At 39.7% G+C, this 16,905-nt stretch overlaps 3 protein-coding genes across 4 annotated transcripts in view; 1 reads left to right on the top strand and 2 right to left on the bottom strand.

Annotated features, from left to right (window-relative positions):
- The window catches only part of LOC308396135 (venom factor-like), a 42,521-nt gene extending 35,930 nt beyond the window's left edge, over positions 1-6,591 (bottom strand). Inside the window, exons 1-12 of the mRNA XM_080881237.1 lie at positions 6,486-6,591; positions 6,379-6,396; positions 6,225-6,260; positions 4,917-4,955; positions 4,435-4,624; positions 3,558-3,723; positions 3,235-3,305; positions 2,911-3,002; positions 2,433-2,515; positions 2,257-2,344; positions 1,246-1,348; positions 31-145 (exon numbers count right to left, since the gene is read on the bottom strand). Coding sequence (XP_080737363.1) covers positions 31-145; positions 1,246-1,348; positions 2,257-2,344; positions 2,433-2,515; positions 2,911-3,002; positions 3,235-3,305; positions 3,558-3,723; positions 4,435-4,624; positions 4,917-4,955; positions 6,225-6,260; positions 6,379-6,396; positions 6,486-6,565 — 1,081 coding nt within the window. The 5' untranslated portion in view covers positions 6,566-6,591. The remainder of the gene's footprint in view (positions 1-30; positions 146-1,245; positions 1,349-2,256; positions 2,345-2,432; positions 2,516-2,910; positions 3,003-3,234; positions 3,306-3,557; positions 3,724-4,434; positions 4,625-4,916; positions 4,956-6,224; positions 6,261-6,378; positions 6,397-6,485) is intronic.
- Positions 6,592-9,145: 2,554 nt separating this feature from the next.
- yju2b (YJU2 splicing factor homolog B) lies at positions 9,146-14,898 on the bottom strand. Of its 2 annotated transcripts, none has more exons than XM_080879413.1 (10): positions 14,796-14,898; positions 14,049-14,098; positions 13,884-13,937; positions 13,711-13,793; positions 13,140-13,195; positions 12,979-13,039; positions 12,672-12,814; positions 12,242-12,414; positions 10,896-11,034; positions 9,146-10,767 (listed from the first exon to the last, which is right to left on the bottom strand). In XM_080879413.1, the coding sequence occupies exons 2-10, from the start codon at positions 14,049-14,051 to the stop codon at positions 10,274-10,276; spliced, it is 1,206 nt and encodes a 401-aa protein (XP_080735539.1). In that variant the 5' UTR covers positions 14,052-14,098; positions 14,796-14,898; the 3' UTR covers positions 9,146-10,273. The 2 variants fall into 2 exon arrangements, with proteins under 2 accessions (XP_080735539.1, XP_080735540.1); XM_080879414.1 differs by having other exon boundaries at positions 14,803-14,843.
- On the top strand, positions 14,840-16,637 carry LOC308394841 (transcription factor IIIA-like). The gene has a single exon (XM_080879412.1). It carries the CDS (start codon positions 14,855-14,857, stop codon positions 16,070-16,072), a length of 1,218 nt encoding a protein of 405 aa, XP_080735538.1. The 5' UTR covers positions 14,840-14,854; the 3' UTR covers positions 16,073-16,637.
- Positions 16,638-16,905: the final 268 nt, after the last annotated feature.

Genomic DNA, 16,905 nt, shown 5'->3' with positions numbered 1-16,905 from the left:
CTGAAATTCTGGCTCACACTTCATGTTTACCTGTCTTGGTGAGCACAGAGGCCTTGACATACACAGAGTTCCCGATCAAAGATCGAATGTTGGGGTAAGCACTTTTGATCTCCTCCATGCTCAGTGTAACAGTTCCACCATCAAGCTGCATGAAGAGAAACAGTCATGACAACACATTTAGCAGCTATAAAGGCCATTTAGCCTACCCAGTATGTAAAATTATTAATATAAACTCTTGGCTCAAGCACCTCTTTACAGCCACTATGCTTTATGAAGACATTTGGCAAGGATGCTTCATCAGCAAGCTATTGTCTGTACACAGAGTACGCAAACTTCATACATCAAAGAAATATTTGAAATTTAGTTGAAGCAAAGACTTTGGTGGTTTCTTTGTTTGTTTGGGGGGGGGGGGTTATAAGAACTTTTTTAAGTTCTTATAAATTACTATTTTTGTTCTCCAGCTGCACTCACACCGATTGTTTGAGTCCCATGGCTCTCATCAACTTCCTTTTTAAAACTACTTGCAACTATTTTGCATATAGATAAAAATGACTTAAGCATTGCGGTTTATGGAATAAACCGGTATGGTCTGAGTCACCCAGCCCTAGTGACCAGTATGTGACCCCACTGAGTTGTCTGCAAATACTTCCCATTTGCTTTCTGAGTCGTAGTAAAACTTGTAAAAGTGCAACACAAACCAAAGACAGAGAATGCTATCTTGAGAGCAGAAGTTGTGTCTTCCAGTTAGCATTACTCTGTTCAGAGTTTCACTACTGCTAGGTGAGTAGGTTTTTGCAGGTGAGCTATTGTCTTTCACATGACCTGCAAGCAACCAAAGCAGTCACACAGAGATTTTTCAAATAGCAGGCCCAGGGGTCACTGGCTGGTCTCCAGGCCCATGTTACTGGGGCTTTAACAACTGATTTCACAGTGAATGCCACCAACCACTCACACCTGATTAAAGCATAGATATGTTATCCTTGCAACAGGTGGTTGCCAGATATGATGCTGCAGGCCTGTGTGACTAAGGCCTAAGTGTTATTAACAGAAGTAGCTGCTAACAGTGTCTCTTTTTGTCACCTTTTTTTTTTTTACTGTCCCAGTATGGTTGTTTAACACCAGAGCTAAACAAAAATAATAGATAAGTAAAAGGAAGCAAATAAGCACATTAATTTTGACATAGATCTGAAATACAGAGGCCAAAATCTACAGCCATAGTAATGTAAACGTTTAGAGTAAACTTACATCTGACACCTGCTTCACTGAAGGTAATCTTATCATTTCTTTATTGAGCTTGACTCCAAACACAACATAAGCTGTCCCCTGGACTGGCTCTCCATACAGGTACCTGAAACACAGTCCTCAAAACAGTTATCCACCAGTCAATGGTGTGTTTATAATACCTATCTAACAGTTCCCAAGCCAAATGAAGCCAACACAGAAAATGCAGTTGCTCTAATGACCTCTTGGACAGACAGTAAAAAACATGGATGTAACGTCTGGGTCAGAAAAACTAAGGCATTGCAGATGAGCCTTAAATATGTATTTTGAAGCCCCAACGTGCTGCTTCAGAGAAAATACAAAGTCCAGAAAATGATGACCATGAATGTTCTTATGGCTAAGAATGTCATTACATTTGTATTTTTAAATTCTAGAGTCTGTTTACAGGGTAGGACATCATTTCTAAGGAAGAGTTTAGAAGAGTTTATACTCAACTCAGCCCAAGATTAAATAAAATAACCTAAAATTCATTGTGATGGAAATAATATTTCATCATTATCATCATCATTTATTTATATAGCACTTTAAAACACACCTGGTAGACCAAAATGCTGTACAATACAAATATAAATATAATAATAGAAAGCAGAAACCAGACATAGCAATAAAATTAATAAAAATGTCAGTTATCCACAGAGTTAAAAGCCAGGGAATAAAAATAGGTTTTTAATAAGGACTTAAAAACTGGAACTGATGAAGCCTGTCTAATATGGAGAGGAAGGTTATTCCAAAGCATCGGCGCTGCGACAGACAACGCTTGGTCTCCTCTAAGTTTCAGCCGTGACTTTGGGACCGAAAGCAACAACTGCTCAGCTGTCCGAAGGGAACGAGTGGGGACACGGGGCTTCAACAAGTCAGACAAATAAACAGGTTTCAATAGCATTGAAAGGCTAGGATTTAGTTAGAGACTAAATATGACCAAAGGATGTCACAAGTAAGAGAGTTTGTTGGTGTGTTTAAGTGTAATAAACAAACCTGGCTGAGATTTCTACTACCAGTTCACTGTCATCCAAGCTAAGGAAGGTCTTCTTGGGTGTTAAGGTAACATTGAAGGCAGGAAGCACTAAAAAAGAAACATTACAATGAATGTGACATTCAGACAACACAGGGAAAGATATTATTCATTTGATTAGCATAATAACTCCACCTACCATATTTCTTCACCTGAAACTGAGAGGTGAAAGTGTTCTCCTCCCAGTGGTCAAACCTTGCTTTAATAATCCATGTTCCTTCACTATAAGACATAAATGTTGCTCAACACCCAACGCACTGTTCATCCCAACAATGTAAAGGTCAAATAAAATGTCTTTGCTTTTGTTCTTCTCTTTCCTAACTGAGATTCTAACATTCTGCCATGTTGTTCGTCTTGCTGACTCGCTGCACATATTAAGCAGCAAACAGGTACTCTGTGTGCCACCCAGTCAGCATTTGTAAGATACTCTAAAATCTAAACTGGTGCAGGTGGTGGCCTAAAGTAACCATGTGCATGAGATAAAATCATACTGGAATGATGACTTCCTAAAAATTTGATAAGACGACTTAGAAGCCAAGAATCTATCAAACATCTGTGTTAAACTTTCACACAGCTTGTAATATAACGAAATAGTTACCAAATGAGTCGATACTTACTTGACGTATTCAGAGAGTGGAAATGTTTCTGAAAAGATCCCATCAACAGCCCTGGTCCTGGAGACCTGTTTAACCACCACACCATCTGGATTCTATAACACAGAAACTACGTCAGCATTTGAGCTGATACATTCAGTACATGACAGGGTTATCACCAAAATACTGCCAGAATCCAGTTTCTACAAAAGCTACCAAGTTATGTAGCTACAGGACAATCCCTCTTGTACTGTCACATGGATGCTTTTAACATCTTTTGGCACAACCATTTTATATTTCAGCATTCACAAAAAAAATTTTTATATTTGCAATCAATGGTTTGTTCACCTCAATATCTATTTCGATGGAGTTGTTGAAGGCCCTAAAGGTTGGAGAAGACACAAAGGCTCGAAGTCGAACTGGAGACGAAAGGAAAAGAAAGTGGACATTTCTTTTAAATCAGTCAAACAAAATTATTATTTATGATCTTTGCTACTGGAAACGTTTTAGCAACCACTATCACTATCATCTCAAAATAGTCCTTAACAAATACGCTATTTAAGATTCAACCTGAAAACTATCTCGTCTAGTCATGTTATAGTTGTTTTAATTGTTCGCATCTTTATTTTGAAGTTTTCTTTGAAGTTTTAATGAATATCCTCTGTTCTCACCGGTATCTCCTGGGTTGTAGATGGGTTTGTCTGTCTGGATAAAGATGTACCCAGAGTGAAAGGTTACCATCAATAGCCTCTTCTCAACGTGGAAACCTCCAAAGGTCACTTTCAAATTCACCAATTTCTTCTTCTTTTCTTCGCGATTCAGTAAATCAGAGGAAAGCTGCGATGAGATGTGATTGTGATATAGAAGACAGTTACTCTCAAAAGCTGCTCTCAGTCAGTGAATTTTATCAGTATTTTATTTCTAATTTCTTTCATTCACTTTGACTTTAGCATTTATTTCAATTTGAAACAGTTTGGATTACATTCTGTCAACCAGAATGTCAAAGATGATTTTGCTCAGGATCCATTACAGTTGACAGGTTACTACAATGTGTGAAGTACAGAAAGACAGTTATGTTGGCACTGGTTGCCTGTACGGCACAAGGTAGTGAGAACCTAAATTAACTGAGAAGTCAAGGAAGTTCACAAACATTCATATCCAAGACAAGCTGTACAAATTAATCTCGTTCCACAACAAACTGACTCTCAGGGGGACAAATTCTTGGGAATTTTAGGAGGGGCAACGTCTTACCATCGCATTAGCTCACTGGTGCTTTGACTGGATGAGCTAACAATAAATAAATATGAGCGAAGGCGGCTGCATGCAACAATGAGAATGACTTCTTTTTATTTTAAGAAAAAACAATCAACATCTAAGATTTTGCACTTCTCCTTTTGTAACTGTTTGAGGCTATTTAGTGAACATCATATCACAAATAGTTCACACATTTTTCAGATGTAGGTTAGTAGCTTCCGATAAATGACACTTGTGCACGTATCCTCTGTTTGAGTTGAATGGGTAACCTTAAATATGAGCTTGCTGAGTCACCTGTATAGACTTGAGGGTGCTGAATCCATTTGCCTGATTTAGTGTGACTGAGTCCTGTAATAACGTGACAGCCTCGTTGAAGTTCTGGATCACGATGGAGACAGCAATGGGGTCAGACACACTATCAGCCTGTAAGTAGATGTTCTCATCGCTGTCTGTCCTCAGCACATCTGGAGCCAGCAGAACGAACCTGGAGGAGAGCAACAAAACATGGATTTCAGTAATACTACTGTCACCAGTGGCTACTGCAGCACCACTGTTATACAATTTCAGCACTCCTATGTTACTCTGGTGAACAATTCTAGCAAAAAACCAATTTCATTTTGAACCGACAAGCCAAAGCATGAAATATGAATATCTAACAGAGTAATAAAATTTAAAAAAAACAAAAACAAATAAAGATAGAACACACTTTGGTAAACATAATATACAATTTGGTTTGACTGATGTATTAAGAGAAGGCATTTGGTGAGCATCTGTACCTTGGTGAAGGATTAATTGTTTTCTGTGGTTTTTCTTTCCTACAAATGAAGAGGAAACGTATTAATTTCAGTCATCACATAGTGCTGCTAACTGAGACTCGGATAAAACATATTTTGCACATATAACAATGTACGGCTCATGACACTGCATTTTTCTATTCATCTTCAGTGTGGGAACATTTACTTATGTAATACCAAGTACCATATTTGTTGCATGAGATTTTGTGAGATTTTGAGACGTCTGCATCAGCAGCGGGATTTTTTTCTTAAATAAAAAACCTAATTAAAAATGAATTGTACAAAATTCATTTTAAGAAATAAGATAAGATAAGATAAGATAAGATAAGATAAGATAAGATAAGATAAGATAAGATAAGATAAGATAAGATAAGATAAGATAAGATAAGATAAGATAAGATAAGATAAGATAAGATAAACCTTTATTAGTCCCACAGGTGGGAAATTGTTTGGTCACGGCAGAAAGTACAAGTTTAAGATCAGTAAAAGTTAAGAAAAGCACAATAGAATAGGATAAGAAAAAATAGAATAACACACTATACAACAAGAATAAAATACTTTATACAATAGAATAAAGTGCTCTACAAAATAGAATAAAATTCTATTCATTGTAGTAGGAAAAACTGTACTTGGTAATATTGCAAATCAGTTACAATTGTGTATGGGATGTGTGTGTGTGTGTGTGTGTGTGTGTGTGTGTGTGTGTGTGTGTGTGTGTGTGTGTGTGTGTGTGTGTGTGTGTGTGTCAGCACATGTGCTCATCTGCAGAAACCATGTTATAAATAAACTGCACAAAACATATGCCACATGCAGCAAATATGATACAAATTTAAACTGATATACAGTATTTCATTTCTTCTTCTTCTTTAAATGTCACCAGGTTCAATAAACTCTTTTCAAACAATGCAAATTTTTGGCAATTATTTCAGACTGGCTTAACAGGGTTACAATTAAAACGGAGAGGGGATAATGACATGCAAGTTGCAATAACAAATGTAAAAAACAAATGAATAAGAAACAGCATGCCTTAATGATATTTTTAAAAGGGACATAAGAAATTCTCAATCATTATAGCAGAAAAGGCCACACAAAACCATGATGAGAATATGTTTGATAAGGAAATGAGAGCAAATATCCAAAGATTGAGGGTAATAAATATGAATTGATATTTTAAAATACATGTTAAAGAAAAACAGTGAATCAACACATCTTAATTTCTTAACTTATTCCTTTTTTTAGTTTATGCATATTTTGCTTTCTGTTAGGCCGAATCCATCAAAGGTTACTTACTCATGAAGATGCCAGTATCGGTCAATTGGTACAAATCTGGGGATGAGATTCAAAAACAATAACTGAAGCTACCAGAGGCTTAACCTTGTCTGTACTATATGATTCTTGCTCACAGACCTCCTGTGTAAGCATGTTTGTGCACACACATACATACCTGTCCCTCCATGGATGCCTGTAAAGATCACAGCACGATTATTATACAAAACCTCAAAGATGTAATGTCCAACACACAGCAGGTACTGAGTAAGTAAAGCCTCTTACCTCCTAGAATGGTCAAATTGTCCATTTGAGTTGCAGAAAAGTACAAGGAATAAAATGTTGTGTAGCTTCAGTCGAACCATAACGATTGTCTTGGAGTTTCTGTGGACTATGGCTACCAGTCAGTCACCTAATTTGAGAGACCCAAAAACTACTGTAGTCAATAGAAAGGGGAGGGATGTAGCTGCTGATCAATAAAACAAACTATAGACTTGTTTGGCAAAGAATGATGGGGAGGTCTTAACCAGGGCAAAGGGTCATTTTGTTTTTAGTTCACTTATTTTACTTACTAACATGACGAATGAAGCTCAGCTGGAAGTTGCAGTAGCACAAACCATGCATTTCATTGTCAACTGAATGTGCACGCAGCAGTCATGTGGTAATGAAGAAAATGTGTAAAGTTGTTGTATTATTTGTGACTGACACAGCACTGGCTTGGCTTTCTTGTTATCTGTGTCTGTTTTTTTCAAGCAACTGGTGGGTGGACCTGACCCAGTTTCAGATGTTGGCCCCATTGGGATCACCCATTTAAGCTGCATGCAGATGTCACATATCAACTCCTATCAGGTTTAAACTCAATGAAGAACCCAAATCACAGGCTCATCTGGTGGGCTTTCTTTCAGTCTGACAATTTGGACATTCAGCATATCAAAGATAATGTCATGGCAGATGCTTTGTCCCGTGTCCCTCAGGCATTTGTCACAGCTGTATCATTAATATGCTTTGTACTAGTTCCTCTTCAGTATTCCTTCCTCTGCTAGGATCCAAGACAGCTGAGTCTGGAGATGGAAGCGGTTTGAGCATATATCAACATGCTTGGCAGTGAGATTGATTATGAATAAAAAATCTGTAAAATGCATATGTTACATGTGTTAGGTTTATTTATAATGTCAATACAGGGAGTGCAGAATTATTAGGCAAATGAGTATTTTGTCCACATCATCCTCTTCATGCATGTTGTCTTACTCCAAGCTGTATAGGCTCGAAAGCCTACTACCAATTAAGCATATTAGTGTGATGTGCATCTCTGTAATGAGAAGGGGTGTGGTCTAATGACATCAACACCCTATATCAGGTGTGCATAATTATTAGGCAACGTCCTTTCCTTTGGCAAAATGGGTCAAAAGAAGGACTTGACAGGCTCAGAAAAGTCAAAAATAGTGAGATATCTTGCAGAGGGATGCAGCAGTCTCAAAATTGCAAAGCTTCTGAAGCGTGATCATCGAACAATCAAGCGTTTCATTCAAAATAGTCAACAGGGTCGCAAGAAGCGTGTGGAAAAAACCAAGGAGCAAAATAACTGCCCATGAACTGAGAAAAGTCAAGCGTGCAGCTGCCAAGATGCCACTTGCCACCAGTTTGGCCATATTTCAGAGCTGCAACATCACTGGAGTGCCCAAAAGCACAAGGTGTGCAATACTCAGAGACATGGCCAAGGTAAGAAAGGCTGAAAGACGACCACCACTGAACAAGACACACAAGCTGAAACGTCAAGACTGGGCCAAGAAATATCTCAAGACTGGTTTTTCTAAGGTTTTATGGACTGATGAAATGAGAGTGAGTCTTGATGGGCCAGATGGATGGGCCCGTGGCTGGATTGGTAAAGGGCAGAGAGCTCCAGTCCGACTCAGACGCCAGCAAGGTGGAGGTGGAGTACTGGTTTGGGCTGGTATCATCAAAGATGAGCTTGTGGGGCCTTTTCGGGTTGAGGATGGAGTCAAGCTCAACTCCCAGTCCTACTGCCAGTTTCTGGAAGACACCTTCTTCAAGCAGTGGTACAGGAAGAAGTCTGCATCCTTCAAGAAAAACATGATTTTCATGCAGGACAATGCTCCATCACACGCGTCCAAGTACTCCACAGCGTGGCTGGCAAGAAAGGGTATAAAAGAAGAAAAACTAATGACATGGCCTGCTTGTTCACCTGATCTGAACCCCATTGAGAACCTGTGGTCCATCATCAAATGTGAGATTTACAAGGAGGGAAAACAGTACACCTCTCTGAACAGTGTCTGGGAGGCTGTGGTTGCTGCTGCATGCAATGTTGATGGTGAACAGATCAAAACACTGACAGAATCCATGGATGGCAGGCTTTTGAGTGTCCTTGCAAAGAAAGGTGGCTATATTGGTCGCTGATTTGTTTTTGTTTTGTTTTTGAATGTCAGAAATGTATATTTGTGAATGTGGAGATGTTATATTGGTTTCACTGGTAAAAATAAATAATTGAAATGGGTATATATTTGTTTTTTGTTAAGTTGCCTAATAATTATGCACAGTAATAGTCACCTGCACACACAGATATCCCCCTAAAATAGCTAAAACTAAAAACTACTTCCAAAAACATTCAGCTTTGATATTAATGAGTTTTTTGGGTTCATTGAGAACATGGTTGTTGTTCAATAATAGAATTATTCCTCAAAAATACAACTTGCCTAATAATTCTGCACTCCCTGTAGTTGTCCAGGTTTGTAGGAACTGTTTTATGGAAATGAGCAGGTCAGGCTAAGACGCTCTATAAAGAAGCCCTGCCAGGGCCTCCTTTCTTTTCCTAATGGGTGCTGCTTGGTTAACAAAGCATTTTGGTTTTTGGTGTTGGCACATGCTCACTCATACACCAACGCTTTCAGACATGGCATGCATATGCTGACAATTACTCAAGCTTTTTTTTAGTTTCTTTATTTCATGAAAGTATTTAACAACCTCCCAAGTCTACATATGGTCTCACACCTCATTGACATATACTTTGAATCTGCTGCTAAGGGTTTTTTTTACACTGCTGTAATTGCAGCTACTAGAGCAGCAAACTGATCTGGGTGTTTATCACCAAAGATAAATCAATAAAATTAATTGCTTTTCAATCTGGCAATAAACTACAGGGATTTCACCACAGCGCCTACATTAACCTTTAATGTTGAAATGTATCCACTTTAAAGCTTCAGAGCGCCAATGTGCAGCTGTCACTTTAAAAATAAACTCCAATACTGAGAATTAGCGATAAAATAATGATCTACAAATAATTACTTTCCACTTTGCAGGTTAAATCCTAAGAGCAATGATTTTCTGCAGTATTCATTTCCTATGTTATTGCAACAGTGTTCTGTTTCTTATATTCTTTATTCATTTGTAATCCCTGTTTCATCATCATCTGATAACATCAACGATTGGAGTAGGCAGCGCTCATAGAGATCATTTTGTGCCCCTTTTTGTGTGAGTGCACACAAAGTCTGAATCAGAAAACCTGGCTGGTAACCACACTTGTGACTGTGATTATCTTCAGCTGGGATTTGTAAAGCCAGCCAAAGTCAAAGGACCGGCTGTGTTGAAGCTCCTTTGCAGTAAACCCCTCAGGCCTGTGATAAAAATGAACTTTGCATCTGGTACAAGTTATTCTACTGTGGATGGATAATTTCAACACTTTGAGCCAACATACTGAACTAAAATTTAAACAAAAATGCAGCAATACTAGATGAAGCAGTTGACATTTAATTTTACAAGCTTTTTGGCTGTTTTATTACTGGGACACATGTTTGGGAATCTGAGGGATGTAGATTAGATAACCAAATACCATATGCTGGGTCAAGTTCTAAACATTTTTTCCAACACATTCACACATGACACTGTAATCTGCAGGCCACACAGATCTTAAAGATGAATGCAGCACTATTACTTCAGCAGATAAAAGAAGCATATGTTAGACGTCTGCAGCTGTGACAAATATCTACAGTTTGTTTTTATCTCCATTTTTCTTGTGACTCTTCACTGAAAACACAAAGTGTCCCATTTATCATTCAGTCTCACTGTCCAGACTCTGAATCCGAGTCACTGTAGTCTGCCACCAGAGATGTGACTCCTCCTGAGCATTTACTCCGGTCCTCCACCTTTCCATTTGTCAGTTTTTTGTCTGCTTCCTCTGTAGGTCTGATATGTACTTCCTTGAAACCATCACCATTTGTCTCATTCTGAACCATTTGTTCCGATACTATACATGGGGTTTCCACTGTGGGTGTGGCCAATGAAATGTCCCCATCGCTTGTGCTGACATCATGGTGTGACTTTCTGCGGGTGATGGTGGCACACTGTTCAGTCTTGTTTCCAGACTGTGATGTCCGTTTGCGGATTAAAGGACTGTGTGAGGAACCCAGGGCTTTGGCCACAGCTATTTCTTTCCCTTGGAGTCCAAGCTTATGGAGCAGGCTGCCTGCAGCACCACCTGGTGGTGTTGACGCAGAGTTAAACCATGAACGAGAGGCGATCTCCTTCCTTTTGCTCTGCTGTTTGTCCTCATATGCTAATCGGAAATGAGGAGAAAATGATGCAGAAATTGTAAAGGATTTCAGACATTTTCAAAGTGAGACGGTAAATAATTCACTATACGCTCTTTAAATTTATATACTTGTGACAAAATATGTTGCTTACAGTCAGGTGCCTGGTAGGTAAGTAGTGCTGCCAGTTTCTTATCCTCCTCCTTCTCTGGTAACAGTGGGATGGATAAGTTGGTTCTCATCCTCACCGCATTATCCTTCTCCTCCTGATCAGCCAGAACTTTCTTCTCTTCCTATACAGCCAAGCAACACGACAAGGAAGACATTGTATGAAACTTTTAATTTTGTCATTAAAATCCAGAGCTTGAAGGAAAATTTGAAAACAAAATCCAGTCACACAGGCCTAGAGACTAGGTAGTAGCTGCCTGGCAACCACCAAATACAGGAATGTGTATTCCCTGACCAGCTGAGAGTACTATAGGTTGACTCCTGTTGGTCTGTGCAACACCGTACACTTCAAACAAGTGTAAGCTGTTGCACTGAAAACCTGTCTGTGATTACTTCAGTCAGTAGCTGATTGCCACAGTCAGCCATGGTTTATAGGAAAGGCGCAGACTTATGTATAAGCATTCGCCAACTAGCAGTAGTAAAACACCCCAAAGTGTCATGCAAACTGGAAATGAAGCTTGTTTACCTTTACAGTAAAAGTTGTGTCCTTTGAAACATGCTGGCTTCAGCAGTGGGGCACAAATTTTGTTTTAACAATGAAAACTGTCAATTTACAAGTTCTGTGGGACAGTGGGCAATCCTACAAACTATGAGCACTAAAGTTTGTACAGCACCCGCTTTCTGGACAACTTTACAGTGACAGCCAGAAACCCACAGCAACCAGCCAGAGAACGAACATTTTGGTTCTGATGTCCAGAGGCTGCCTGGTGGGGTCGCTGACAGACGTCTAGGCCCGTGATAACACAAAGGTATGTAAAAGGATGAGTAAAAGACTATTACAGAGAGTGTTGAGGAAAATGCAGTTACATGCATATTTTATTTTCACTAGCAGTAGTTTAGGTCTTTAATGTGAATATCAGTTCACAGACACGTGACTAAAATAAATGAAGAAAATGCTCGATTTTTTTGAAAACACACAAAAGAAAATATGAAAAGTGCCGCTGTAGGGGGCAACAAGATTTAGCTTTTCATTTGAAACATGCTATATTCTATGCATTATAAATTAACACAGCAGACATTAAAGTTTTACTGGCATGTGTTGTATTTTTCTTTTGAAATGTGTAATGACTGAGTGAAAATATAATAATAATTTACAATGGTGTACTTTATTTTATAATGTCTTAATGTTTTCTGCAAGCAAAGGGTGTCATTCCAGCCACCGACCTTAATTTTAGGCCTGAGTGAAACATTTAGAAAATGTTACTTCTGAATGTCTAAGCAAATGAGAAAAGTAGTATTACTGCAATGGCCAAAAGGATGTCAATATCTTACTCTGAATTTCCTACGGAGGGTGCTGTTGAGCTGGAAGTCATCCTTCTTCCCGGCCTGATAGTCCTGGATCTCTGACAGAGACGGCAGAGCCTTTTTTAGCTTCTCCTTGTCTTTCCCACCGTGGTCCAGTTTGTACATGGCATCCGTCTCCAGCTTCTCCTTCTCTGCCCGCTCTGTCCAAAGAGGAACAAGGAAAGTTACATTGTATCGAGTAGCAACAAACAAGCACTTTTTTTGTAAAAATGACATCAGATTACATCAAGTATTCAAACAACCATTTGTGGAGATGTCTTTTGATGTGATATGTGCTGTCTATATGATTCTGTCCAACACAGAAAAATGATTATTTTGTGCATAATATTTACACACAGTGCAGGTAAGAGCACTGACCAAACCATTTATTTGTTTGTAAAAGCCACAACTGTGTTACCTGTAGTGAGAATCTGTTCATTCTCAGCCATGTCCCAGCGCTCCTCCTTCCTGCGAGCCCCGCTTACTATGACATAGTCACAAGTGGCTGGGTCTGTCTGCATCTCAATGTAGTTCACACAGAGATGGCACTTCATCCGAAATCTGGTTAAGGAAACAAGATTTTAATTCGAGGACAGCTTCAAGATGAATTTTACTGTGATACTGTAAAGTGCAGCATACAAACACACATGTTTATAGTTCTGATTTAAAGTTTGCACAACAGCAAAAGCTTTTTCTTTTAACAGCTGACCTGATCCCCCGTTTACCTGTAAATTGGCGTGGTGTAATAGTTCCCCACTTTCTTCTTCTCCGCGTTGTACCGAACCCCTGTGCAAACAACACATCAGTGTTGTGGAAATGAAAAGCAGGACTGATTGTACCTCAAAAAAAATGATACAATCTTATCATTCATTCATTCCAAACTTACCCATGCCAATGTGATTTTTGCAGCCATCACACCAGATGTTGTAAGGCATCTCAAACCTTGATGGAACCAAAATAGATCATTAAAACATGTAATTTGGGTGAGTTTTAAAGAAAAACCCTTATATACAAAAGCTCCAGGTTCTGTTCAATGTTTCTGCCATTAAAAGGAAACGCTTTATTTTAATAGATTCACCATTTGGCTATTTTCTGTAATTTAACACAAAAATGATAATAAGTTATTATAAAACAATAAAACTAAATCCATACAATTCTAGACAGAAAAAAGCTAAAGCTGGAGAAAAAGCCAAACAAAAATGAATACTAATCAAAAACACACAAAACTCTAATAACTATATAATACACATATACACGTACATGTATCATTTTTCTTATTTTTAATCATATGGTGATGGTGGTGGTAGAATATCATTCATGAAGCCACAGCTATACTGTGGCGTCTGTCATTTGAATGTACAAATATTTTTGTGGACGGTAACTCATACAAGACTGAAAATGTAATAATTTCCCATCTCCGGCCTCAGTTCATTACTACTCTACAAGTGTGCACTAACCTGATAATGAGGATGCCCTGGGACAGTTTCCGGGCTCTCTCACGCAGGGCGTGGGTCTTATGGTAGCCGTTGAGGGATCCATGCTAAAGATAACGAATGATAAAAATGTAAGCCGTGCAAAAAAGTAAAATTAAAACAACTGACACCCATAAAGTTTGTGTGATCTAACATACCTTGGCCGGATCAAAATCTGGAGGATAATACTTGTTTGTTCCCTTTCTTTCACCCTGTCAAGAAAACAATGCAGAAGACTTTATTAATAAAGAATACAAACTATTATTCTTTAGCTAGTATTTCCAATTGTGTGCATCCCTGGAAACAGCTGAATTAAAGCTTACCATTGTGACAACTGGAACGCTGCCCCAGGAGTGAACTCACTCCTTTTCACCTGACAAAAAAAGAAGGTCAGTCATTGACACCACACTGTAACAGTAAGGTTAATGTACCTTTCATTGTAGCAATTTAAGCGCCCTCCTTAATTATTTTTAAGAATATTTGAAAAGTATCCTGTAAGTTAGGAAACATACTGATTTCGCAAGGAACACATAGCTTTGCATATGTTATCATAGTTTCACTCCCCGAGTATCTTCTAAACCACAGACAGCATAAAACACCGCACCTCGCTACCTAATATTTCAAAAGCTGGTGAAACTGATTTCATCTGAAAGCACGTTGAAACAAATAGCCCAATAATCTTTTAACAAACAGCTAAAGACAAAATGAAGCTCTGATTCGGATGTATAACAAAAGAAACCAACTGTCTTCGAAGCGCAAAACGTCGAAATTAGTTTGTTAAAGAGCACGTGAACACTGAAAGCATTTCTGTTACACTAGTGTCGTGTACATTAAACACTATATCAAAAGGTATTTTGACAAATTGCTGGAGAGGATGAGCTATCGCAAGCTGGCCGAAGGCTACGTAGCCTTAGCAAAGCTAGCTTGCTACTTAATGTTAGCGCCTGCTACTAGCGTGAATGAGAAGAACGTGAACACAAAAACATCCATAAATAAAAAATCACTGCAGTGACATTTGAAAGATCCAACAGCTGTGATTACTCGTGGACGAAAATCTAAGGTATACTCACAAACAACCTTGGAACTGCCGTTTGTACTGCTGCTGCACAACAACAACATCAGAGGGTTGATGGGTAATGAAGACGTAATTTCCTGGCATCGGAAGTGGCGTCACGTCGAAAAGCCCTCTGGGAAGCGCCGGTATCGGGAGAAAAAACGTGTTTTTGAGCGAGCTAAAAACAATTCGCCTGTCAATGCCGCAGAAATGGAAGCGAAAGTGGACTCATACAAACGTTATATCTGTTCGTTTAGCGGCTGCTCGGCTGCCTACAACAAACAGTGGAAACTGGACGCTCACTTGTGTAAGCACACGGGGGTGAAGCCGTACTCGTGCGAGCGCGACGGCTGCAGTAAGGCGTTCTGTAGTAAGTACCACCTAGCGAGGCACGAGCTCAGTCACAGCGGAGAGAAGCCTTTCCGGTGCACCGTGGACGGCTGCGCGGAGGCCTTCACCACCAACGCAAACCGGGCCCGACACATCGGCCGCATCCACTGCCTGGAGCCGAGGAAATACGTCTGCAGGTTTGAGGGCTGCGGCCTCGAGTTCAAGAAGAACAAACAGCTCAAATCTCACATGTGTGAGCAGCACACTCAGCTGCCCCCTTATCAGTGCACTTATGAAGGCTGCCAGATGCGATTCAGCTTCCCCAGCAAACTGAAGCGTCACGAGAAGGTCCACAGAGGGTACCCCTGCAAAGAGGAGAGCTGTGTCTTCACGGGGAAGACCTGGACCGAGTACCTGAAGCACAGGAAGGAGCAGCATAGAGTCACCCTGAAGTGTGAGCAGTGTAGCCGAGTGTTCAGGGACACCTGGTTTCTGCAGCAGCATCAGCACATCCACTCTGAAATGAGAGTGGTCCTCAAATGTCCCAGGGATACCTGTGACAGGTCGTTCACCACTGCCTTCAACCTGCAGAGCCACATCAGCTCCTTCCACGAGGAGCACCGACCCTTCGTCTGCACCCATGCCGGCTGTGGGAAGACGTTCGCCATGAACCAGAGCCTCCAGCGTCACAGCGTCGTCCACGACCCACAGAGGAAGAAGCTGAAGAAGCCAAGAGCCAAAAGATCTCTTGCTTCGAGGTTAAGCGGTTACTGTGAAACAAAGAGAGTGGTCTACAAAATGCAACCCGAACATGCAGCGCATAGACAGTCTTCACAAGAGAAAGCTGACCAGCCTGGCCCTTTTGAGCTGGTGTCTCTCCTACAGGACGCATCCTTGCTGTGCAGCCCTGCTGTGGACAGGCAGGGACTTACAAACACCCTGGCTACACCATTATCAGTGTAGCGTCAAATGAAGAGGAGCACCCCAGTTTTGTGTGGACAGCAGGCACTTTTAACAGAGCATTTATAATATATATTATTTGTGACATGGTTGTTGGGAGTCTTGGTGTTGAACACTGGTCATTGGTTGATTCATTATAATTTACAGTCTTTCTGAAAGGGAATTCAGAATGAAGAAGTGGAACGTGATCCTGGTTGTCTGTCCTCTGGGTTATGTCCGCTGCAGTGTTTCATTGTAGAAAAACATTACACTGTTTTGTTTTTCCCCAGAGCCATTCAGTTATTTATGTTTGGTGTTTGTATTTAAGAAAATATTTTTTTTTTACTGTATAAAACTTGAAAAAATGTGATGGGTGTTTTGTTACTACATAATGACAGTATTTCAATAAAACCTGTGGAATGTATTTGTTTTTCTTGAGTGCTCTTATATGTTCATTTAAATAAGTGGGTCATAATATAACCTGTCCAGGAGTTCAGTACAACTAAAATGCAGAGCTCGGTGTTGACATTTATCTGTTGGTAATTCAAGTCTTAAGACTAATAATAAAACAGTCTTCAAATCCTTTGAACTCAGGGTTCGTACGGGTGCTTGAAATCCTTGAAAATGCTTGAATTTCAATGTTGTCTTTTCAAGGTTTGAAAAGTGCTTGAATTTCAGATGTGGTGGAAAAATGTGCCGTGTTGACCAATCAAAAATGATATGGCAACATGTGGCATCTGGTTGTTTGGGAAGAGGGGGAAGTTTTAGGAGTGACCGGCGAGAGAGAGAGAGAGAGAGCAAGAGTTTTGAAACCCGAGAGATTTGTGACGTTTACCGTGTTTGGAGTCTCTTTTAGT

The sequence above is a fragment of the Rhamphochromis sp. 'chilingali' genome (genome assembly GCF_963969265.1).
Source record: "Rhamphochromis sp. 'chilingali' genome assembly, chromosome: 4".
Taxonomy (NCBI): domain Eukaryota; kingdom Metazoa; phylum Chordata; class Actinopteri; order Cichliformes; family Cichlidae; genus Rhamphochromis; species Rhamphochromis sp. 'chilingali'.
This window is presented reverse-complemented; position numbering and strand designations above follow the sequence as displayed.

Coding starts and splice junctions, on each gene's coding strand:
- yju2b (XM_080879413.1), bottom strand. Junction 11,035..12,241: donor CCCTCCGTAGGAAATTCAGA/GTAAGATATTGA, acceptor TTGGCTGTATAG/GAAGAGAAGAAAGTTCTGGC. Junction 10,768..10,895: donor TACCTACCAGGCACCTGACT/GTAAGCAACATA, acceptor ATTTCCGATTAG/CATATGAGGACAAACAGCAG.
- LOC308394841 (XM_080879412.1), top strand. CDS start 14,855: ATGGGTAATGAAGACGTAATTTCCTGGCATCGGAAGTGGCGTCACGTC.